The sequence below is a fragment of the Salmo salar genome, chromosome ssa20 (assembly GCF_905237065.1).
Source record: "Salmo salar chromosome ssa20, Ssal_v3.1, whole genome shotgun sequence".
Taxonomy (NCBI): Eukaryota; Metazoa; Chordata; class Actinopteri; order Salmoniformes; family Salmonidae; genus Salmo; species Salmo salar.
Window position 1 is genome coordinate 26,585,499 of NC_059461.1, and position 17,504 is coordinate 26,603,002.

At 41.4% G+C, this 17,504-nt stretch overlaps 1 protein-coding gene across 3 annotated transcripts in view; it reads right to left on the reverse strand.

Annotated features, from left to right (window-relative positions):
* The window catches only part of LOC106580376 (phosphatidylinositol transfer protein beta isoform), a 39,991-nt gene that overhangs the window by 20,188 nt on the left and 2,299 nt on the right, over window positions 1-17,504 (reverse strand). For all 3 annotated transcript variants that reach the window (XM_045703120.1, XM_014161365.2, XM_014161367.2), the window contains exon 2: window positions 13,347-13,377. In XM_045703120.1, coding sequence (XP_045559076.1) covers window positions 13,347-13,377 — 31 coding nt within the window. The remainder of the gene's footprint in view (window positions 1-13,346; window positions 13,378-17,504) is intronic.

Here is a 17,504-nt window from a genome sequence, read left to right on the forward strand (position 1 = left end):
GTATTTACGACTGTTCGTCGCGCTACTACTGCGCATTTAGCCCTTCAGTCAGCCTTGACATTGGTATGCTATTTCCCGCTCTTCAAATTGCAATTACAGGCGCACCTAACGGAGAAGCTAACACAGATCAATGTGAACAGTCACCAGAAAACATTTTTGTAACAGAATCAGTTAAAATCAGTTATATTATGGCGAATATCAGACTTTTCTTTCGCTGTTAGCCAAAAACTACTGGAGAACAGCAGCCCGTTCGCTGTTGTCTTTTAAAAAAAAAAAATATTAAAACATTTTATGCATGTACTGCCCTCTGCATCATTCTGATTGGTGAAGAGCAATTAAATATATATATATATATATATATATATATATATATATATATATATATATATATATATATATATATATATATATATATATATATATATATATATAAAAATAACAGTGCATTAGCAGTGTTCAGACCCCTTGACTTTTTCCACGTTACAGCCTTATTCTAAAATGGATTAAATATATATTTTTCCTCATCCATCTACACACAATACCCCATAAATAAAGTAAAAAACAGTTTTTAGCAAATTACATATAAAAAAACAGAAATCCCTTATTTACATAGGTATTCAGACCCTTTGCTATGAGACTCGAAATTGAGCTCAGGTGCATCCTGTTTTCATTGATCATCCTTGAGATGTTTCTACAACTTGATTGGAGCCCACCTGTGGTAAATTCAATTGATTGGACATGATTTGGAAAGGCACACACCTGTCTATATAAAGGTCCCATACTTGACAGCGCATGTCAGAGCAAACACCAGGCCACACGTTCAAAAGGAATTGTCCGTAGAGCTCCAAGAAATGATTGTGTCGAGGTACACATCTGGGGAAGGTTACCAAAAACGTCTTTGGCATTGAAGGTCCCCAAGAACACAGTGGCCTCCATCATTCTTAAAATGGAAGAAGTTTGGAACCACCAAGACTCTTCCAAACTGAGCAATCGGGGGAGAAGAGCCTTGGTCAGGGAGGTGACCAAGAACCCGACGGTCACTCTGACAGAGCTCCTCTGTGGAGATGAGAGAACCTTCCAGAAGGACAACAATCTCTGAAGCAGTCTACCAAATCAGGCCTTTATGGTATTGTGGCAAAACGGAAGCCACTCCTCAGCAAAAGGCACATGACAGCCCGGATGGAGTTTGCCAAAAGACACCTAAACAACTCTCAGACAATGAGAAACAAGATTCTCTGGTCTGATGAAACCAAGATTGAACTCTTTGGCCTGAATGCCAAGCGTCACGTCTGCAGGAAACCTGGCACCATCCCTACGGTGAAGCATGGGTGGCAGCAGCATACTGTGGGGATGTTTTTCAGCGGCAGGGACTGGGAGACTAGTCAAGATCGAGGGAAAGATGAACGGAGCAAAGTAGAGAGATCCTTGATGAAAACCTGGTCAAGAGCGCTCAGGCTGGAGTGGAGGTTGACCTTCCAACAGCACAACTACCCTAAGCACACAGCCAACACAACGCAGGAGTGAGTTCGGGACAAGTCTCTGAATGTCCTTGAGTGGCCCAGCCAGAGCTCGGTCTTGAACCCGATTTAACATCTTTGGAGAGACCTGAAAATAGCTGTGCAGCAACGCTCCCCATCCAACCTGACAGAGCTTGAGAGGATCTGCAAAGAAGAATGGGAGAAACTCCCCAAATACAGGTGTGCCAAGCTTGTAGCGTAATACCCAAGAAGAATAGAGGCTGTAATTGCTGCCAAAGGTGCTTCAACAAAGTACTGAGTAAAGGGTCTGAATACTTATGTAAATGTGATCGTTTAAAAAAAAAAAAGTTATACATTTGCAAATATTGTTTTTGCTTTGTCATTATGGGGTATTTTGTGGAAATTGAGGAGGTAAAAAAACCCAACTAAATCCATTTTAGAATAAGGCTGTAATGTAACAAAATGTGGAAGAAGTGAAGGGGTCTGAATACTTTTCCAAATACACTGTATGTTTTGACTCCAGATATGCGTAATATTATTAGAATAGTGAAATCATTTAAAATGCCCATCCCTACTTTATAGTGCATTTTCTAATCATTTGAACGTACAGTGACTTCAGAATTTATTCACACCTTGACTTTTTACACATTTTGTTGTGTTAAAGTGGGATTAAAAATGTATTTAATTGTAATTTTGTTGTCAACGATCTACCCAAAATACTCTGTCAAAGTGATAGAAACATGCTAATATTTATAAAAATGACATTAAAATCTAATATACAGTATATTGATGAGATAATTATTCAATACATGTTAGAAACACCTTTAGCAGGGATTACAGCTGAGTCTTTCTGGGGAAGTCTCAAAGAGCTTTCCACACCTGGATTGTGCAACATTTGCCCATTATTCTCCAAAACATTCAAGCTCTGTCAAATTGGTTGTTGATCATTGCTAGACAACCATTTTCAGGTCTTCCCATATCTTTTCAAGTAGATTTAAGTCAAAACTGTAACTCGGCTACTCAGGAACATTCACTGTCTTGGTAAACAACTCCAGTGTAGATTTGGCCTTGTGTTTTAGGTTATTGTCCTGCTGAAAGGTGAATTCATCTCCCAGTGTCTGGTGGAAAGCAGACTGAACCAGGTTTTCCTCAAGGATTTTGCCTGTGCTTAGCTCTATTCAGTTTCTTTTTTTTATCCTGTAAAACTCTGCAGTCCTTAACGATTACAAGCATATCCATAACATGATGCAGCCACCACTATGCTTGAAAATATGGAGAGTGGTACACTAATGTGTAGCATTGGATTTGCCTCAAACATAACACTTTGTAGTCAGGACAAAAAGTGAATTACTTTGCCACTTCTTTTGCAGTATTACTTTAGTACCTTGTTGCAAACGTGTTTTGGAATATTATTCTGTACAGGGTTCCTTCTTTTCACTCTGTCAATTAGGTGAGTATTGTGGAGTAACTAAAATGTTGATCGATCCTCAGTTCTATCACAGCCATTAACTGTTTTAAAGTCACCATTGGCCTCAGTGAAATCCCTGAGCGGTTTCCTTTCTCTCCGGCAACAGAGTTAGGAAGGACGCCTGTATCTTTGTAGTGACGCTGTACTGATACACCATCCAAAGTGTAATTAATAACTTCACCATGCTCAAACAGATATTCAATGCGTTTTGTTTTTTACCCATCTACCAATAGGTGTCGTCCTTTGCCAGGCCTTGGAAAATCTCCCTTGTCTTTGAGGTTGAGTCAGTGTTTGAAATTCACAGCTCGACTGAGGGACCTAACAGATAACTGAACGTGTGGGATACAGAGATGTGGTAATCATAAATAAATAAAAATCCATTCAATTTACTGTGACTTGTTAAGTAAATGTACTCCGGAATTTATTTAAGCTTGCCATAAAAGGGGTTGAATACTTATTGACGCAAGACATTTCAGCTTGTCATTTTTTATTAATTTGTCAAAATAAAAAACAATTCCACTGATATTATGCAGTATTGTGTGTAGGCCAGTGACAATAATATAAATTGAATCCATTTTAAAATGCAGGCTGTAAAACAAAATGTGGAAAAATTCAAGGGGTGTGAATACTTGGAAGGCACTGTAACTATAATCCATCCCTCAGTGAACACACACTTCATTGCCATATAAGGACAGTGTGTGAGTCAGAACGTTTTATAACAGTAACCCACACAAACAAGAGCAACAAGTAAACTACCTCCATCCTCTTCATATAAAGGAATCAAAATATTTACTAAGACTGTCAGATTCCAGTAACACTACTCAAATCCAGAACCATACAGAGATGGAAAATAATGCTTTTCAGCCTAATCGTTGATGGAAATACATTTGACTGGTCGTGTTATTCGGTCTATAGGTTCATTTGCATAATGTTGTGGAATTCAATTGCAGTGTGTATATTCGTTATGTATCTTATGAGCAGAAAATCTGTCAGTGCAAGAGCTGCTGCTACAGCGTGTCAATCAGCTCCTTCTATGCTGCTGGAGTTAAACATGTGCTTTTATAAGCCCAATCATTGCACAACAATTCTAAATGCAATCACGTTATTAACAGTTGATGGCCATGATTAAAAAGAGCTACCATTTTTCTCTCTCAACTGGTAATTGAAGCACGCTTCCCATTCACCATTCAAGTGCATAGGCAACGGAAGGCAGGCTAGATCCGTTTTTGCTGGCTTGCAGACTGGAAAATGTTCCGGGATTCTTCCGATGGCATTGAGGAGTACACCACATCAGTCACTGGCCTCATCAATGACGTCGTCCCCACAGTGACCGTACGTACATACCCCAAACCAGAAGCCATTGGTTTCCAGCCAACATCCGCACTGAGCTAAAGGGTACAGCTGCCGCGTTCAAGGAGTGGGACTCTAACCCGGACGCTTATAACAAATCCCGGTACGCCCTCAGACAAACCATCAAACAGGCAAAGCATCAACACAGGACTAAAACTGAATCCTACCACACAGGCTCTGACACTCGTCAGATGTGGCAGGGCTTGCAAACTATTACAGACTACAAAGGGAAGCACAGCCATGAGCTGCCCAGTGAGACGAGCCTACCAGACGAGCTGAATTACTTCTATGCTCGCTTCGAGGCAAGTAACACTGAAACATGCATGAGAGCACCAGCGGTTCCGGACAACTGTGTGATCACGCTCTCCATAGCCAATGTGAGTAAGACCTTTAAAAAGAGGTCAACATTCACAAGGCCGCAGGGCAGACGGATTACCAGGACGTGTACTCCGAGCATGCGCTGACCAACTGGCAAGTGTCTTCACTAACATTTTCAACATGTCTCTGACCGGGTCTGTAATAACTACATGTTTCAAGCAGACCACCATAGTCCCTGTGCCCAAGAACATGAAGGTAACCTGCCTAAATGACTACCAACCTGTAGCACTCACATCTGTAGCAATGAAGTACTTTGAAAGGCTGGTCATGGCTCACAACACCATTATTCCAGAAACCTTAGGCCCACTCCAATTTGCATACCGCCCCAACAGATGATGCAGTCTATATTGCACTCAACAATGCCCTTTCCCACCTGGACAAAAGGAACACCTATGTGAAAATGCTGTTCATTGACTACAGCTCAACGTTCAACACCATAGTGCCCTCAAAGCTCATCACTAAGCTAAGGACACTGGGAATAAACACCTCCCTCTGCAACTAGATCCTGGACTTCCTGACAGGCCGCCCCCAGGGGATAAGGGTAGGTAACAACACATCTGCCCCTGTGCCCAGTCCCCTCTTGTACTCCCGGTCAACCGATGACTGCACAGCCAGGCATGACTCCAAAACCATCATTAAATTTGCCGACAACACAACAGCGGTAGGCCTGATCACCGACAACAATGAGACAGCCAATAGGGAGGTGGTCAGAGACATGGCAGTGTGGTGCCAGGATAACAACCTCTCCCTCAACGTGATCAAGACAAAGGAGATGACTGTGGACTACAGGAAAGAGAGGGCCTAGCACTCCCCCATTCTCATCGACGGGCTGTAGTGGAGCAGGTTGAGAGCTTCAAGTTCCTTGGTGTCCCCAACAAACTGTCATGGTCCAAACACACCAAGAAAGTCGTGAAGAGGGCACGACAACGCCTATTCTCTCTCAGGAAACTGAAAAGATTTGGCATTGGTCCTCAGATCCTCAAAAAGTTCTACAGCTGCAGCATCGAGAGTATCCTGACTGGTTGCATCACCGCCTGGTATGGCAACTGCTCGGGCTCAAACCGCAAGGCACTACAGAGGGTAATGCGTACAGCCCAGTACATCACTGGAGGGTAGTGCGTATGGCCCAGTACATCACTTGGGCAAAGATTCCTGCCATCCAGGACCTATATACCAGGCAGTGTCAGAAAGCCCTAAAAATTGCCAAAGACTCCAGCCACCCTAGTCATAGACTGTTCTCTCTGCTACCGAGAGCCAAGCCTAGGTCCAAAAGGCTTCTTAACAGCTTCTACCACCAAGCCATAAGACGCCTGAACAGCTAACCAAAACGGCTACGCGGACTATTTGCATTATTTTATATTTACTTCTTTTTTTATTGTTAAAGTATTTAGTAAATAAACTGAATTTAACACAGATTTTTTATTAAAACTGCATTGTTTTTAACCATTTCACTGTAAGGTCTACACCTGTTGTATTCGGCGCATGTGACAAATCATTTCATTTGATCAATGCATCACACACATCTTTGCAATGAGCTGGACATTGAGCTGAACATATACAATGAGCTGAACATATACTTAATTGTTTGAAACCTGAAAGTTTTACTACATACGAGGCATGTCTTACCTTGCTTCAAAGTAGCCTAGCCAAAGTCTGACCATATCCTGAGGCAATTATTTTATAAAGACTTCCATATGCAATTGAAACCAATAGCCTATTTCTCTCATGTTCTATTGGTTTTCAAATGAACTTTCTTTCATTGTCCAGTAGCCAAAGGCATAATCCTAGTCCTATTACCACCCATGCTAGTTGTTGCATCTTTAGATCACCCCTCTTTCTACATTTGTAACAGATATTTTCATCTCTGTCAAATGAAACCACTTGCATGTGCAGTGTGATTTTGACAATGTTTTCCCTCTAATTGCATTATGGAACAAACATTTGCGCATAGCCTACTGCCTTGTGCACATTACTGCGCTTATAATGTGACCTAAAACGTTCTGCTGCATCAGCCTCATTGCTTTAACGTTTTTTTGTCTGTGGTTGTATAAAATGTAGGATCTATCGTCCCAGAGTCTATTTCCCTCGACAAGCTGGGCAAACCTTTCTACTATGGGGGATAATAGATTGACATAGCCTAGTGATTTTGCTGTTCGTTACTAGTCTTGGATGCAAGATGGCGCCGACAGACAGGCGCCCTGTTTCTAGTTCATAGCCAACTTTGCAGTATTTCATTTTGTTGCATGTTATTTCTTACATGATTTGCTCAAAACATTTTTTTGTTGTATTGTTACCTACAGCCATAAATAACTTTTGGATATTAGATCGGCGGTCATTGACCAGAAATGCTACTTCCTTGACCTGGATCCTTAGTTTGAACTTTCCCGTGCAATTATTTTATAGTACGAACATAATTGAATTTAGCGGAATCAAATTAGAAATATATTTTTCCCATTCCGTAGCGAGTGGGCATATGTTGAACGTAAAAGTGATCATTTGAAACGGGACTTATACGCGATATTTAGAGTTATTTGGCAACTTTAGTTGTGAATGATGCAAACCTTAATGTCTTAAATCAAAACATATGGGCTGCATGATGCGACTGACTATAGGCTTTTGATTTGAGAAAGTCGCAAAAAAAGCTTGCGCTCTGTTCCTGGCTGCACAGCTGTTCGCTCTTCAAGTGATCATATTTTCACCCATCACAATATTCTCAATTTAGTATTTACTAATATGTAAAATTAGTTTAGATTTACAAATGGCCCATTATCAAATGGGAAGAAACAGGGGCAGGGGAAATAAGACGTCATCTGTATGCACTCAAATAGCGAATGGTGGCTTCCGTTTTCCTGACGGTTCGTTTTTCAATGATGCTGGGTAGGCTACTTTGGTTTTATAGCGGAGCATGTGCTTAATATGAGCAGCTGAGAAATAAATATAAAAACACTTATTTCACTCCAGTATCAACCACTGTTTGAGGAGCATGCGCTTGCTGCGCGACAGGTAATATTCCACCCAAACTATGTATGCCATGGTCTCTCCAACGTGTTCCTGCAGCAACCCAGTGCTTCATTTGGGAAACCAAGGGAAATCTGTTCGGGAAAATCATCAGTAACATGTTTTTGCAATTAAACTGTGGACAGCCCCTCCCTCTGCGTGCTCGAGAAAGGAATAAAGGAGATGTAAACGCATGGCGGTATAATATTCTGTATAGCTAAAAGATAATGTGTCACCCTTAAAAAAATATCTAAATAATCCCTATTACTAAACTACTCAAAATGTGTATTACGTTTTTTGGCTCATAAGCCTATGAATAAGCTCTAAAATGCGTATGGGTGTTTTTAATTAAGCATCACATTAGAAAGCGCTGTCCATTTCGTTGTGTTATGCTTTGAAACAACATCCACAAGGACCATATTTTACACTCAATTTCAACCTGCTTGTTGAACTTATTTCTTCAAAATGAGAACAGTGAAGTCAGTTTTAAAAGCACAATACTGTTTTACTGATAAGTGTTTGTGATTTTCAATCACATTTGCATTGATATCAGTGTGGTTAGAGGGACAAGAGAGCCCAGAGTACCAGGCCATTAGGACCTGATGAACGTTAGCAAGTTGGGTACTACCAAAGTATTTGAACGTCCTTGAGTGGCCCAGCCAGAGCCCGGACTTGAACCCCATCGAACATCTCTGAGAGACCTGAAAATAGCTATGCAACAACGCTCCCCATCCAACTTGACAGAGCTTGAGAGAATCTGCAGAGAAGAATAGGAGAAACGCCACAAATACAGGTGTGCCAAGTTTGTAGCATCATACCCAAGAAGACTCGATGCTGTAATCGCTGCCAAAGGTACTTCAAGAAAGTACTGAGTAAAGGGTCTGAATATTTGTGATTTCAGGTTTAAAAAAAAAATTTAATATATAAATTAGCAAAAATGTATAAAAACCTGTTTCATCATTATGGGTATAGAGGTCCTGGATGGTAGAAAGCTTGTAACTGTACTCAGTCAATGTATCCTACCGAATCGGTAAGAGAGACATTAATTTAGCAGCCTAATTTGCATAGGTTAGCCTACTAGTAGGCCTAGGCTTTTTGCCGATTATCTGCAAAGAAATTATGAAAACATTCGATGAACAATCACTGCAGGAACAATAGCTAGTGGAGAGCCTCATGCGGGTCCAAATATGATAATTAGAGCCCTCACGGAAGCCATGCATTAAAATGGAAATCAACAATAGAGGTATTGACCTTAGGGAATCAACTAAACGTATTGCAAATTAATTAATTAGCCCAAGTTTATCATAAGACATGTACAAATCACTTATGCATGCTGTTCTTCCTGCAACTTCCTGAATAGGCAATGAGAATGCTCCCGTCTGTCAGTCTGTGTCTGTCATTTAAAATTGTTAAGTCTTTCTACACAATACCACAATACATTTTTACAATCTGGGAGTTAAACTCGATAAAGTATTCAATAATTTCGCTGTGTATTTCAGATGGAACCTTTTGCGATATACCGGTTTGGGTTTTTACTTTACCTTCTATAACGATATTTGAATGTTTGGTTTGTTAAATGTGATACGCCGTGTGTAACCCTCACACACTCTCACACACACACTCACACACACGCTCTCACACACGCTCTCACACACGCTCTCACACACGCTCTCACCCTCTCTCACAGAGATGGTGTAGACCTAAATCAGCATGTTGTTTGTGCAACAGCATCTTCTAAATTAAAGCGGTAAACACAAATATGTTAACTACATGAAGTAGCTAAGAGAAAACATTAAATGTAACCAAAGATTATAGGGTCCCCTAGGAAACACCTATCAACACCTTAGTTCCTACCCTGTCACAATAACTCCTCCCTGGCATTTTCATTCGTTGTCATGTCAAACACTATTAAAAGTTCCCACTATTATATTCTAACTATATAAAACATTCTATTCCCATGATTCCAACAGTTAACCCAAGTGTTTTGCTCTAAATCGCAAGTCAAATTGCAACATTTGGTAAAAAAAATAAGGCCCAGATTGCTTGCCCATATCGTGTAGCCCTAACTGGCAGTGTAGAAATGATCTCAAATTAAGAAATTGATGAAAATGACTTTTTGGGGGGTTGAAGTTGAACAGTATTAAACAATCTGAAATGGAGAAAGACCCATTGAAATCACTTAGATTGTATTTGTTGCCACCCTAGGGTCACGCACTACTCATCTAGGAAATTTAGAACTTTTATTACTTAACATAAAATACCGTCATTTAATTGTTTTTATTAAATACCATGATATAATATTTTGGCCATATCGCCCAGCCCCACCAGAGGCCACCAAAATGTAAAATTATTTTGCAAAAGGAGATATAACCCAGGGGGGGTAAACCACCCCCAGAAACTTTTAGGTCTTGTGAGCAGAAACTTGAACATTGTGCGAAATTTGTGCAACTTCCGGTACACATTTACAGTGGACACTGAGGCTATACCCTTACAGTTTTAGACAGTAGCTAATAGGCTATTGTGGCTATTTGTGTATAATGTAGCCCTACCAACAAAACCAATGGAGCAATCCCATAACATTCACATGGAAATAGATTTAGATTTCTATGACATAGCCTACAGTAGCCTATATGTGGTGTTCAATGCAGGCCTACATTGCATGAGACTTTTAAAAAGTTCTTAACATTATGAAGGGCTCGATATTAATTCATGATTATTTTTTTTTACTTGGTCTGTAACACCATGGGCCAAATAAGTGACTGTAAATTGCATTGTGCATGCAAGAAACCACTTTACAAAATACAATTAATTATTATTACCATACAGAGAATTAGACAAAGTAGGCTACCCCTCCGCCTATTGGCTTATTTGCATATTGAAACGTGTCTTAAAATACCACACTGCCCCTTTAATTAAGACATTAGCTTTTTACCTGACTGGCTTTTCAAAGACAGCTTGAAATGTAGCCTACACGTTTTGTGCTCTTGTAGGAAGCAGTAACTCCACATCGCTGACCTATACTTATCTATAACTTGGCTAATAACACGCCAACTAGCAAAGAATATGTGCACACGCGCAGCTCTGAACTGAAAAGCGCATTCACTCGCGGGTGATTTATAGACCGCTTGTGGGCTACCTCCGCCAATAGAATTCTACTCCGTGGCGCTCTGGCTCTGACTACAACATAATCACAGACTCAATCTTGCAAAGTTAGATTGGTTTTGGTTTGTTGCATTGAAAAGAGACTGATATAATGTTGATTCGATCACACAAAAAAACGTTGATCTATATAGCGCAAACTAATGGGGCGAACTCAGTGAAGTTCAATCTCTTGCGTCTGCGCTGCACGGCATTTCTTCTGTCCGGCAGTCCTGGAGGTGGTGCACAGCTTAGAGGGGACATTGGTCAAAAGCTTGGTTTCTCCGCATTCACTGACAACGTGAAATGGTCCCTTCCTACAGACAGCGTGGTGAAGGCGCAACAGGACCCTTCAACCTCAGGAGGCTGAAAATGTATTTATTTTTTATTTAACTAGGCAAGACAATTAATACATTCTTATTTACAACGAAGGCCTAGGAACAGTGGGTTAACTGCCTTGTTCAGGGGCAGCAAGACAGATTTTTACCTTGTCAGCTCGGGGATTCGATCTAGCAACCTTTCGGTTACTGGCCCAACGCCCTAACCACTAGCCTACCTGCCGCCCCAAATTTGGCTTGGCCTTAAGGCCCTCACAAACTTCTACAGATGCACCATTGCGAGCATCCTGTCAAGCTGTATCACCGCCTGGTACAGCAATTGCACCATCCGCAACCGCAGGGCTCTCCAGGGGATGGTACGGACGGCCCAACACATCACCGGAGGTACACTGCCTGCCATCCAGGACATCTACATCAACCAGTGTTACAGGAAGGCCAAGAAGACCAAGGCCTTCAGCCACCTGAGCCACGGCCTATCCACTCCGCTACCATCTAGAAGGCAATACAGGTGCATCAATGCTGGGACCAAGAGACTGCGAAACAGCTTCTAACTCCAGGCCATCAGACTGTTAAACAGTCACCACTACCCTTAGTGACTGTTTTAGTCAGCTTTAGTCAGCTACCACCCAGTACTCTACCCTGAACCATAGAAACTGATGCCCTATGTACATAGTCGTTGAATACTGGGTCACTTTAATAATGTTTACATACTTCATATGTATATACTGTATTTTAGTCATGGCTCATCCTATATAGCCCAACTACTACTGCACACCTGTCCATACTGTCTTTACACAATTTATTTTCCAAATGACACACAGCATTCTGAAAGTATTCAGACCCCTTGACTTTTTCCACTAAATTGTATTTTTGTCATCATTCTACACACAATAACCCATAATGAAAGCAAAAACAGATTTTTAGAAATGTTTGCAAGATTATTAAAAAATAAAAAAACATATCAAATTTACAGAAATATTCAGACCCTTTACTCAGTACTTTGTTGAAGCACCTCTGGCAGCGATTACAGCCTTGAGTCTTCTTGGGTTTGACGTTATAAGCTTGGCACACATGTATTTGGGGAGTTTCTCCCATTCTTCTCTGCAGATCCTCTCAATGTCTGCCAAGTTGGATGGGGAGCGTCGCTGCACAGCTATTTTCAGGTCTCTCCAGAGATGTAAGATTGGGTTCAGATCGGGCTCTGGCTGGGCCCCTCAAGGACATTCAGAGACTTGTCCCGACACCACTCCTGCGTTGTCTTGGCTGTGTGCTTAGGCTCGTTGTCCTGTTGGACGGCGAACCTTCGCCCCAGTCTGAGGTCCTGAGCGCTCTAGAGCAGGTTTTCATCAAGGATCTCGCTGTACTTTGCTCTGTTCATCTATCCCTCGATCCTGACTAGTCTCCCAGTCTCTGCCACTGAAAAACATCCCCACAGCATGATGCTGCCAGCACCATGCTTCACCGTATGGCTTGGTTTTTGCTCTGACATGCACTGTCAACTGTAAGACCTTATATATAGACAGGTGTGTGTGTGCGCGCCTTTCCAAATCATGTCCAATCAATTGAATTTACCACAGGTGGACTCCAATCAAGTTGTAGAAACATTTCAAGGATGATCAATGGTAACAGGATTCACCTGAGCTCAATTTCGAGTCTCATAGCAAAGGGTCTGAATACTTATGTAAATAAGGTATGCTTTTTATTTTCAATACATTTGCAAAAAATATCTTAAACCCTGTTTTTGCTTTGTCATTATAGGGTATTGTGTGTAGACTGAGGAACATTTTTATTTAATAACTTTTAGAAAAAGGCTGTAACAAAATGTTGAAAAAGGGGTCTGAATACTTTTCGCATGCACTGTAAATATTTTTGTCCGACATTGCTCGCTCCGATATTTCTTAATTCTTTCCCCCTGGATTATATGTGTATCGTTTTAAAAAAATGTTTCATTGCTAGGTATTACTGCAATGTTGGAGCTAGAAACACAAGAATTTTGCAGCACTTGCAATAACATCAGCAAATCTCTGTACACGACCAGTAAACTTAGATTTTATGGTTGACTAAAAGCAAATGTTGACAGTTATTCTAACATTTTCAATGTGCGCATCGGAATTCGGTAAGGAGGACACGTGGTTGAATCCTCATGTTGCATGTTCTGTTAAGATGAATTACCCATAATCTAAATTGTGATGTACTCACCTCCTCCACAGTACAGGGTAAGACCACACGGCTGAAAGAGAGAAGAGCAGAAAGAGAGATGAGACATGGTTCTACGGCGAACACTGACTGACACTGGCCATCTCAAATCACATCTAGGCCTGAGTCAACAAATGAGTGGGATATATTTAGTTCCAACAGGCATACAAGCCACGTGTTCTCCACTAGCCTCATGGAATTCAGAATTGGTTGCTGTTTTGATGAAGAGATTTGGCTAGAGGAATACTTTTTTTTATGTTTGAAGTGAGACACGATACCCTTGCTTTCTTTTTGGCCATAGCAGCTATAATAATTTTCATTATGCAAGGCCTTTGCCTCATGACTTTGTGACTGAAGTAGCCCCCGTCAGCCTGTTTGATGGTGGCAGCAGTAGGCTCAGCTTCCATGGGGCACATGAGAGGTTTCCTCAGTGCACAGGAACAGGAAATGACTCCAGGTCACTCTTCCTGCGTCACAGGACATGATGAAGGCAGCTCCAGCTATAACCTACTACCTGACAGTCAGGACACTGCCATGTTCAGCAAAATGCAAACCAGAGACAGTACCCAACAGCTCGTCCAACCACTGAGGGTGTTGGGTGCAGCGTTGCCCCACCCAATGACCACTAAAACTAGAGAGGAATATCAGAGGAAGGAATGCAGAAACAGTTATCCGTAAGAATATATTATATACTCTCTCTCGTATATAAAGAAGGGTGGTAAGCCTATTCCATCCATATGTAGCTCTACTATCAGGAAGCTCTTTGATTTCTGTTGATCAATGGTTAATTCACCTGTTTCCATACATGTTTCATAAAAAAAGTATTTAAGGAGTTGTTTAATCTAACTGCTTAACTATTTACCTGTACATGGAATTGTATTTGTTTTTTTACTCATCTTTAAAGGAAAATGCCACTGGCACTATCTGATGTGTGGAGATATTTCACTGTAGCTAATGTAGAAGGAAAAGCTGTGTACATGTGCAAATACTGTGCCAAATCATATGTGAAGAATGCAACAAAGATGTAGAATCATCTGGCCAAGTGCATCAAGTTCCCTCAGTTCTCACAACAAGCAACCTCTGACAAAAGTCCCTCTACTTCTATTCGAGGTGAAAAGGATGAATCAGACACTTTATCAATAGCAACAGCTCATGGAATCAGAAGGTTTTTTTGACTCAATGGAGGAATGTAGTCAGAAATGCTGATGAATGTCTTGCTTGAGCTGTGTATGCAACTGGTTCACCTCTGATGCTCACAGGCAATGTGTATTGGAAGAGATTTCTGAATGTTCTTCGCCCAGCTTACACCCGTCCAACCAGACATGCCTTATCTACTAATTTGCTGGATGCAGAGTTCAACAGAGTTCAAGTAAAGGTCAAGCAAATCATATAGAAAGCAGAGTGTATTCCAATCATCTCTGATGGGTGGTCGAATGTTCGTGGGCAAGGAATAATTAACTACATCATCTCCACCACTCAACAAGTATTTTACAAGAGCACAGACACAAGGGACAACAGACACACCGGTCTCTACATTGCAGATGAGCTGAAGGCAGTCAATGACCTTGGACCACAGAGGGTATTTGCACTGGTGACAGACAATGCTGAGAACATGAAGGCTGCTTGGTCTAAAGTGGAGGAGTCCGACCCTCACATTACACCCATTGGCTGTGCTGCTCATGCATTGAATCTGCTCCTCAAGGACATCATGGCACTGAAAACAATGAATACACTCTACAAGAGAGCCAAGGAAATGGTTAGGTATGTGAAGGGTCATCAAGTTATAGCAGCAATCTACCTCACCAAGCAAAGTGAGAAGAACAAGAGCACCACATTGAAGCTGCCCAGCAACACCCATTGGGGTGGTGTTGTCATCATGTTTGACAGTCGCCTGTAGGGAAAGGAGTCTCTCTAAGAAATGGCCTTATCACAGTCTGCCGATATGGACAGCCCCATCAAGAGGATCCTCCTGGATTATGTGTTTTGGGAGAGAGTGGTAAGCAGCCTGAAACCTATAGCAGTAGCCATTGCACAGATTGAGGGAGACAATGCCATCCTGTCTGAAGAGAAGAAATCCGTACTGCCCTGCCCACTTCACTGTTGCACCAAGCAGAGGAAACTGAAGTTCTGAAATAAATCAAAAAGCGTGAAGACTTCTGCCACAGCGTACATGTTGGACCCCAAGTATGCTGGCAAGGGCATCTTGTCTGGTGCAGAGATCAACAAGGCCTATGGTGTCATCACTACCGTGTCTCACCACCTTGGCCTGGATGAGGGCAAGGTTCTTGGTAGTCTGGCGAGGTACACTTCCAAGCAAGGGCTTTGGGATGGAGACGCAATATGGCAGTCGTGCCAACATATCTCATCAGCCACCTTGTGGAAGGGACTTTGTGGATCTGAGGCTCTTTCCCCTGTTGGCTCCATCATCCTCTAAATCCCACCAACATCAGCCGCCTCAGAGCGCAACTGGTTCTTGTTTGGGAACACACAAACCAAAGCATGCAACAGGCTGACCAATACAAGGGTTGAAAAATTAGTGGCCATCCGGGCAAATTTGAGCCTGACAACGAGCCATCCGCAACAATGTTGGAAAGTAACAGTGAAGATGAGGCCTCAGAGTCTAATGTTGAAGAGGTGGACATCAAGGAGGTCCAGAGAGAAGACACGGAAGCCTGAGAGGAAGACAACCAAAGCTTTAGTTTCTAGACTATCATTTTACAGATGTATGTTGAAAACATTTTTGGGAGATGCAATGGATCATTCAATATTCCCTTTATTTTGTTGTTCAGTGAAATCATCCCATGTGAAGAGTCAACTCATTTAATTAAAGTTCAATTTGAAACTAATGTGTTTTTTTTATATTGGAAGGATTTAATTATTTGCAATTATGTCTACTTATGATAAGGTAAAAGGTTTAGGTTTCTGTCTCCATATGATATGGTAAATATATCAAATGCAAACAACATCTACATTTAAATGGGATTAATATTCATTTGTACATATATTTCCGTTAATTCCCACGGAAAGTTTCCACCACTGAATATTCCCCAAAATGTACAACCCTACTCAAGAATGTGTTGGTTCTCATACCGCTGCTGTCATTTCAATGGCATTTGAGAACATGAACACACTCCTAGCGCCATTCAAACAACTGACTCAAGAAATAAGCTCATCAACTGTATCTGCAGCAGACGTGATACCCTCTATCACGGCATTGAAACACCTGCTCAGCAAAACTGCCAACACAGACTGTGGGGTTAAACTTGCAAAAGTACTCGAGGCTGTGAACAAGAGTCACCACCATGCGCGATGCTAGGTACAAGGACTGCTACTTCGATGCAGACAAGAAACCGGGTTTACGTGAAATGTTACAGACACAGCTGGACAAGATGGAAACGGACACAGTGACAGTGCGCACCGAGGAAGAGAGGCCACGGACAGACAGAGATGAAACTTCACTGCTTGACATGTATGATGAAATCCTGGTTGAGAATGAAACGACCGAACAACGAAACCGCAAGTTAGTGAAAGAAATAGGTTTTGATTATGTTTTACTGGTAATCAGGACATAAGTAAATGCCAACAAAATCACTTTTTGGTTAGTGTGTGTTAACTATTTAACTGTATTAGAATGCTTAAAAGGCTGCTTAATATATATATATAAATATAAATAAATGGTATCGTGTTTTTTGGCAAGGAAAATATTGGATATCGGTATCGGTGCATCCCTACTAGCATTACAACCAGTAACCATCTTACAGAGGCCGGTTATCCATATACCCAGGCAATAAGGGTGCTTTTCAGTTCGGAAGATGACTGCTGTAATGGGGTCACATCCTAAAACCTGTAAAGCTGGCAGATCTTAGATGTGTGTGAGATCTGAGCAACAGGCTAGCCTGAGACTTTATGCTCTGTCACACACTAAGCCATGTTGAGAATGGATAGAGACGTAAAATGCATTTACTAGAAGTGTGCCCAGTTCTCAAACTAAACGAGTATCGTAACGGATATGGAGAATTTTCCAAATACGATTTATGACTAGTATTTTTTTGCAATTATCAGTGATCAGGAAAAAAAGTATTTTTCAGCCGCCGGCATGCATCTCTTTCACTCAAAGAGTATGAAGTGCTGTGTGCTCTAAATAACTATTGGCTAGTGCTT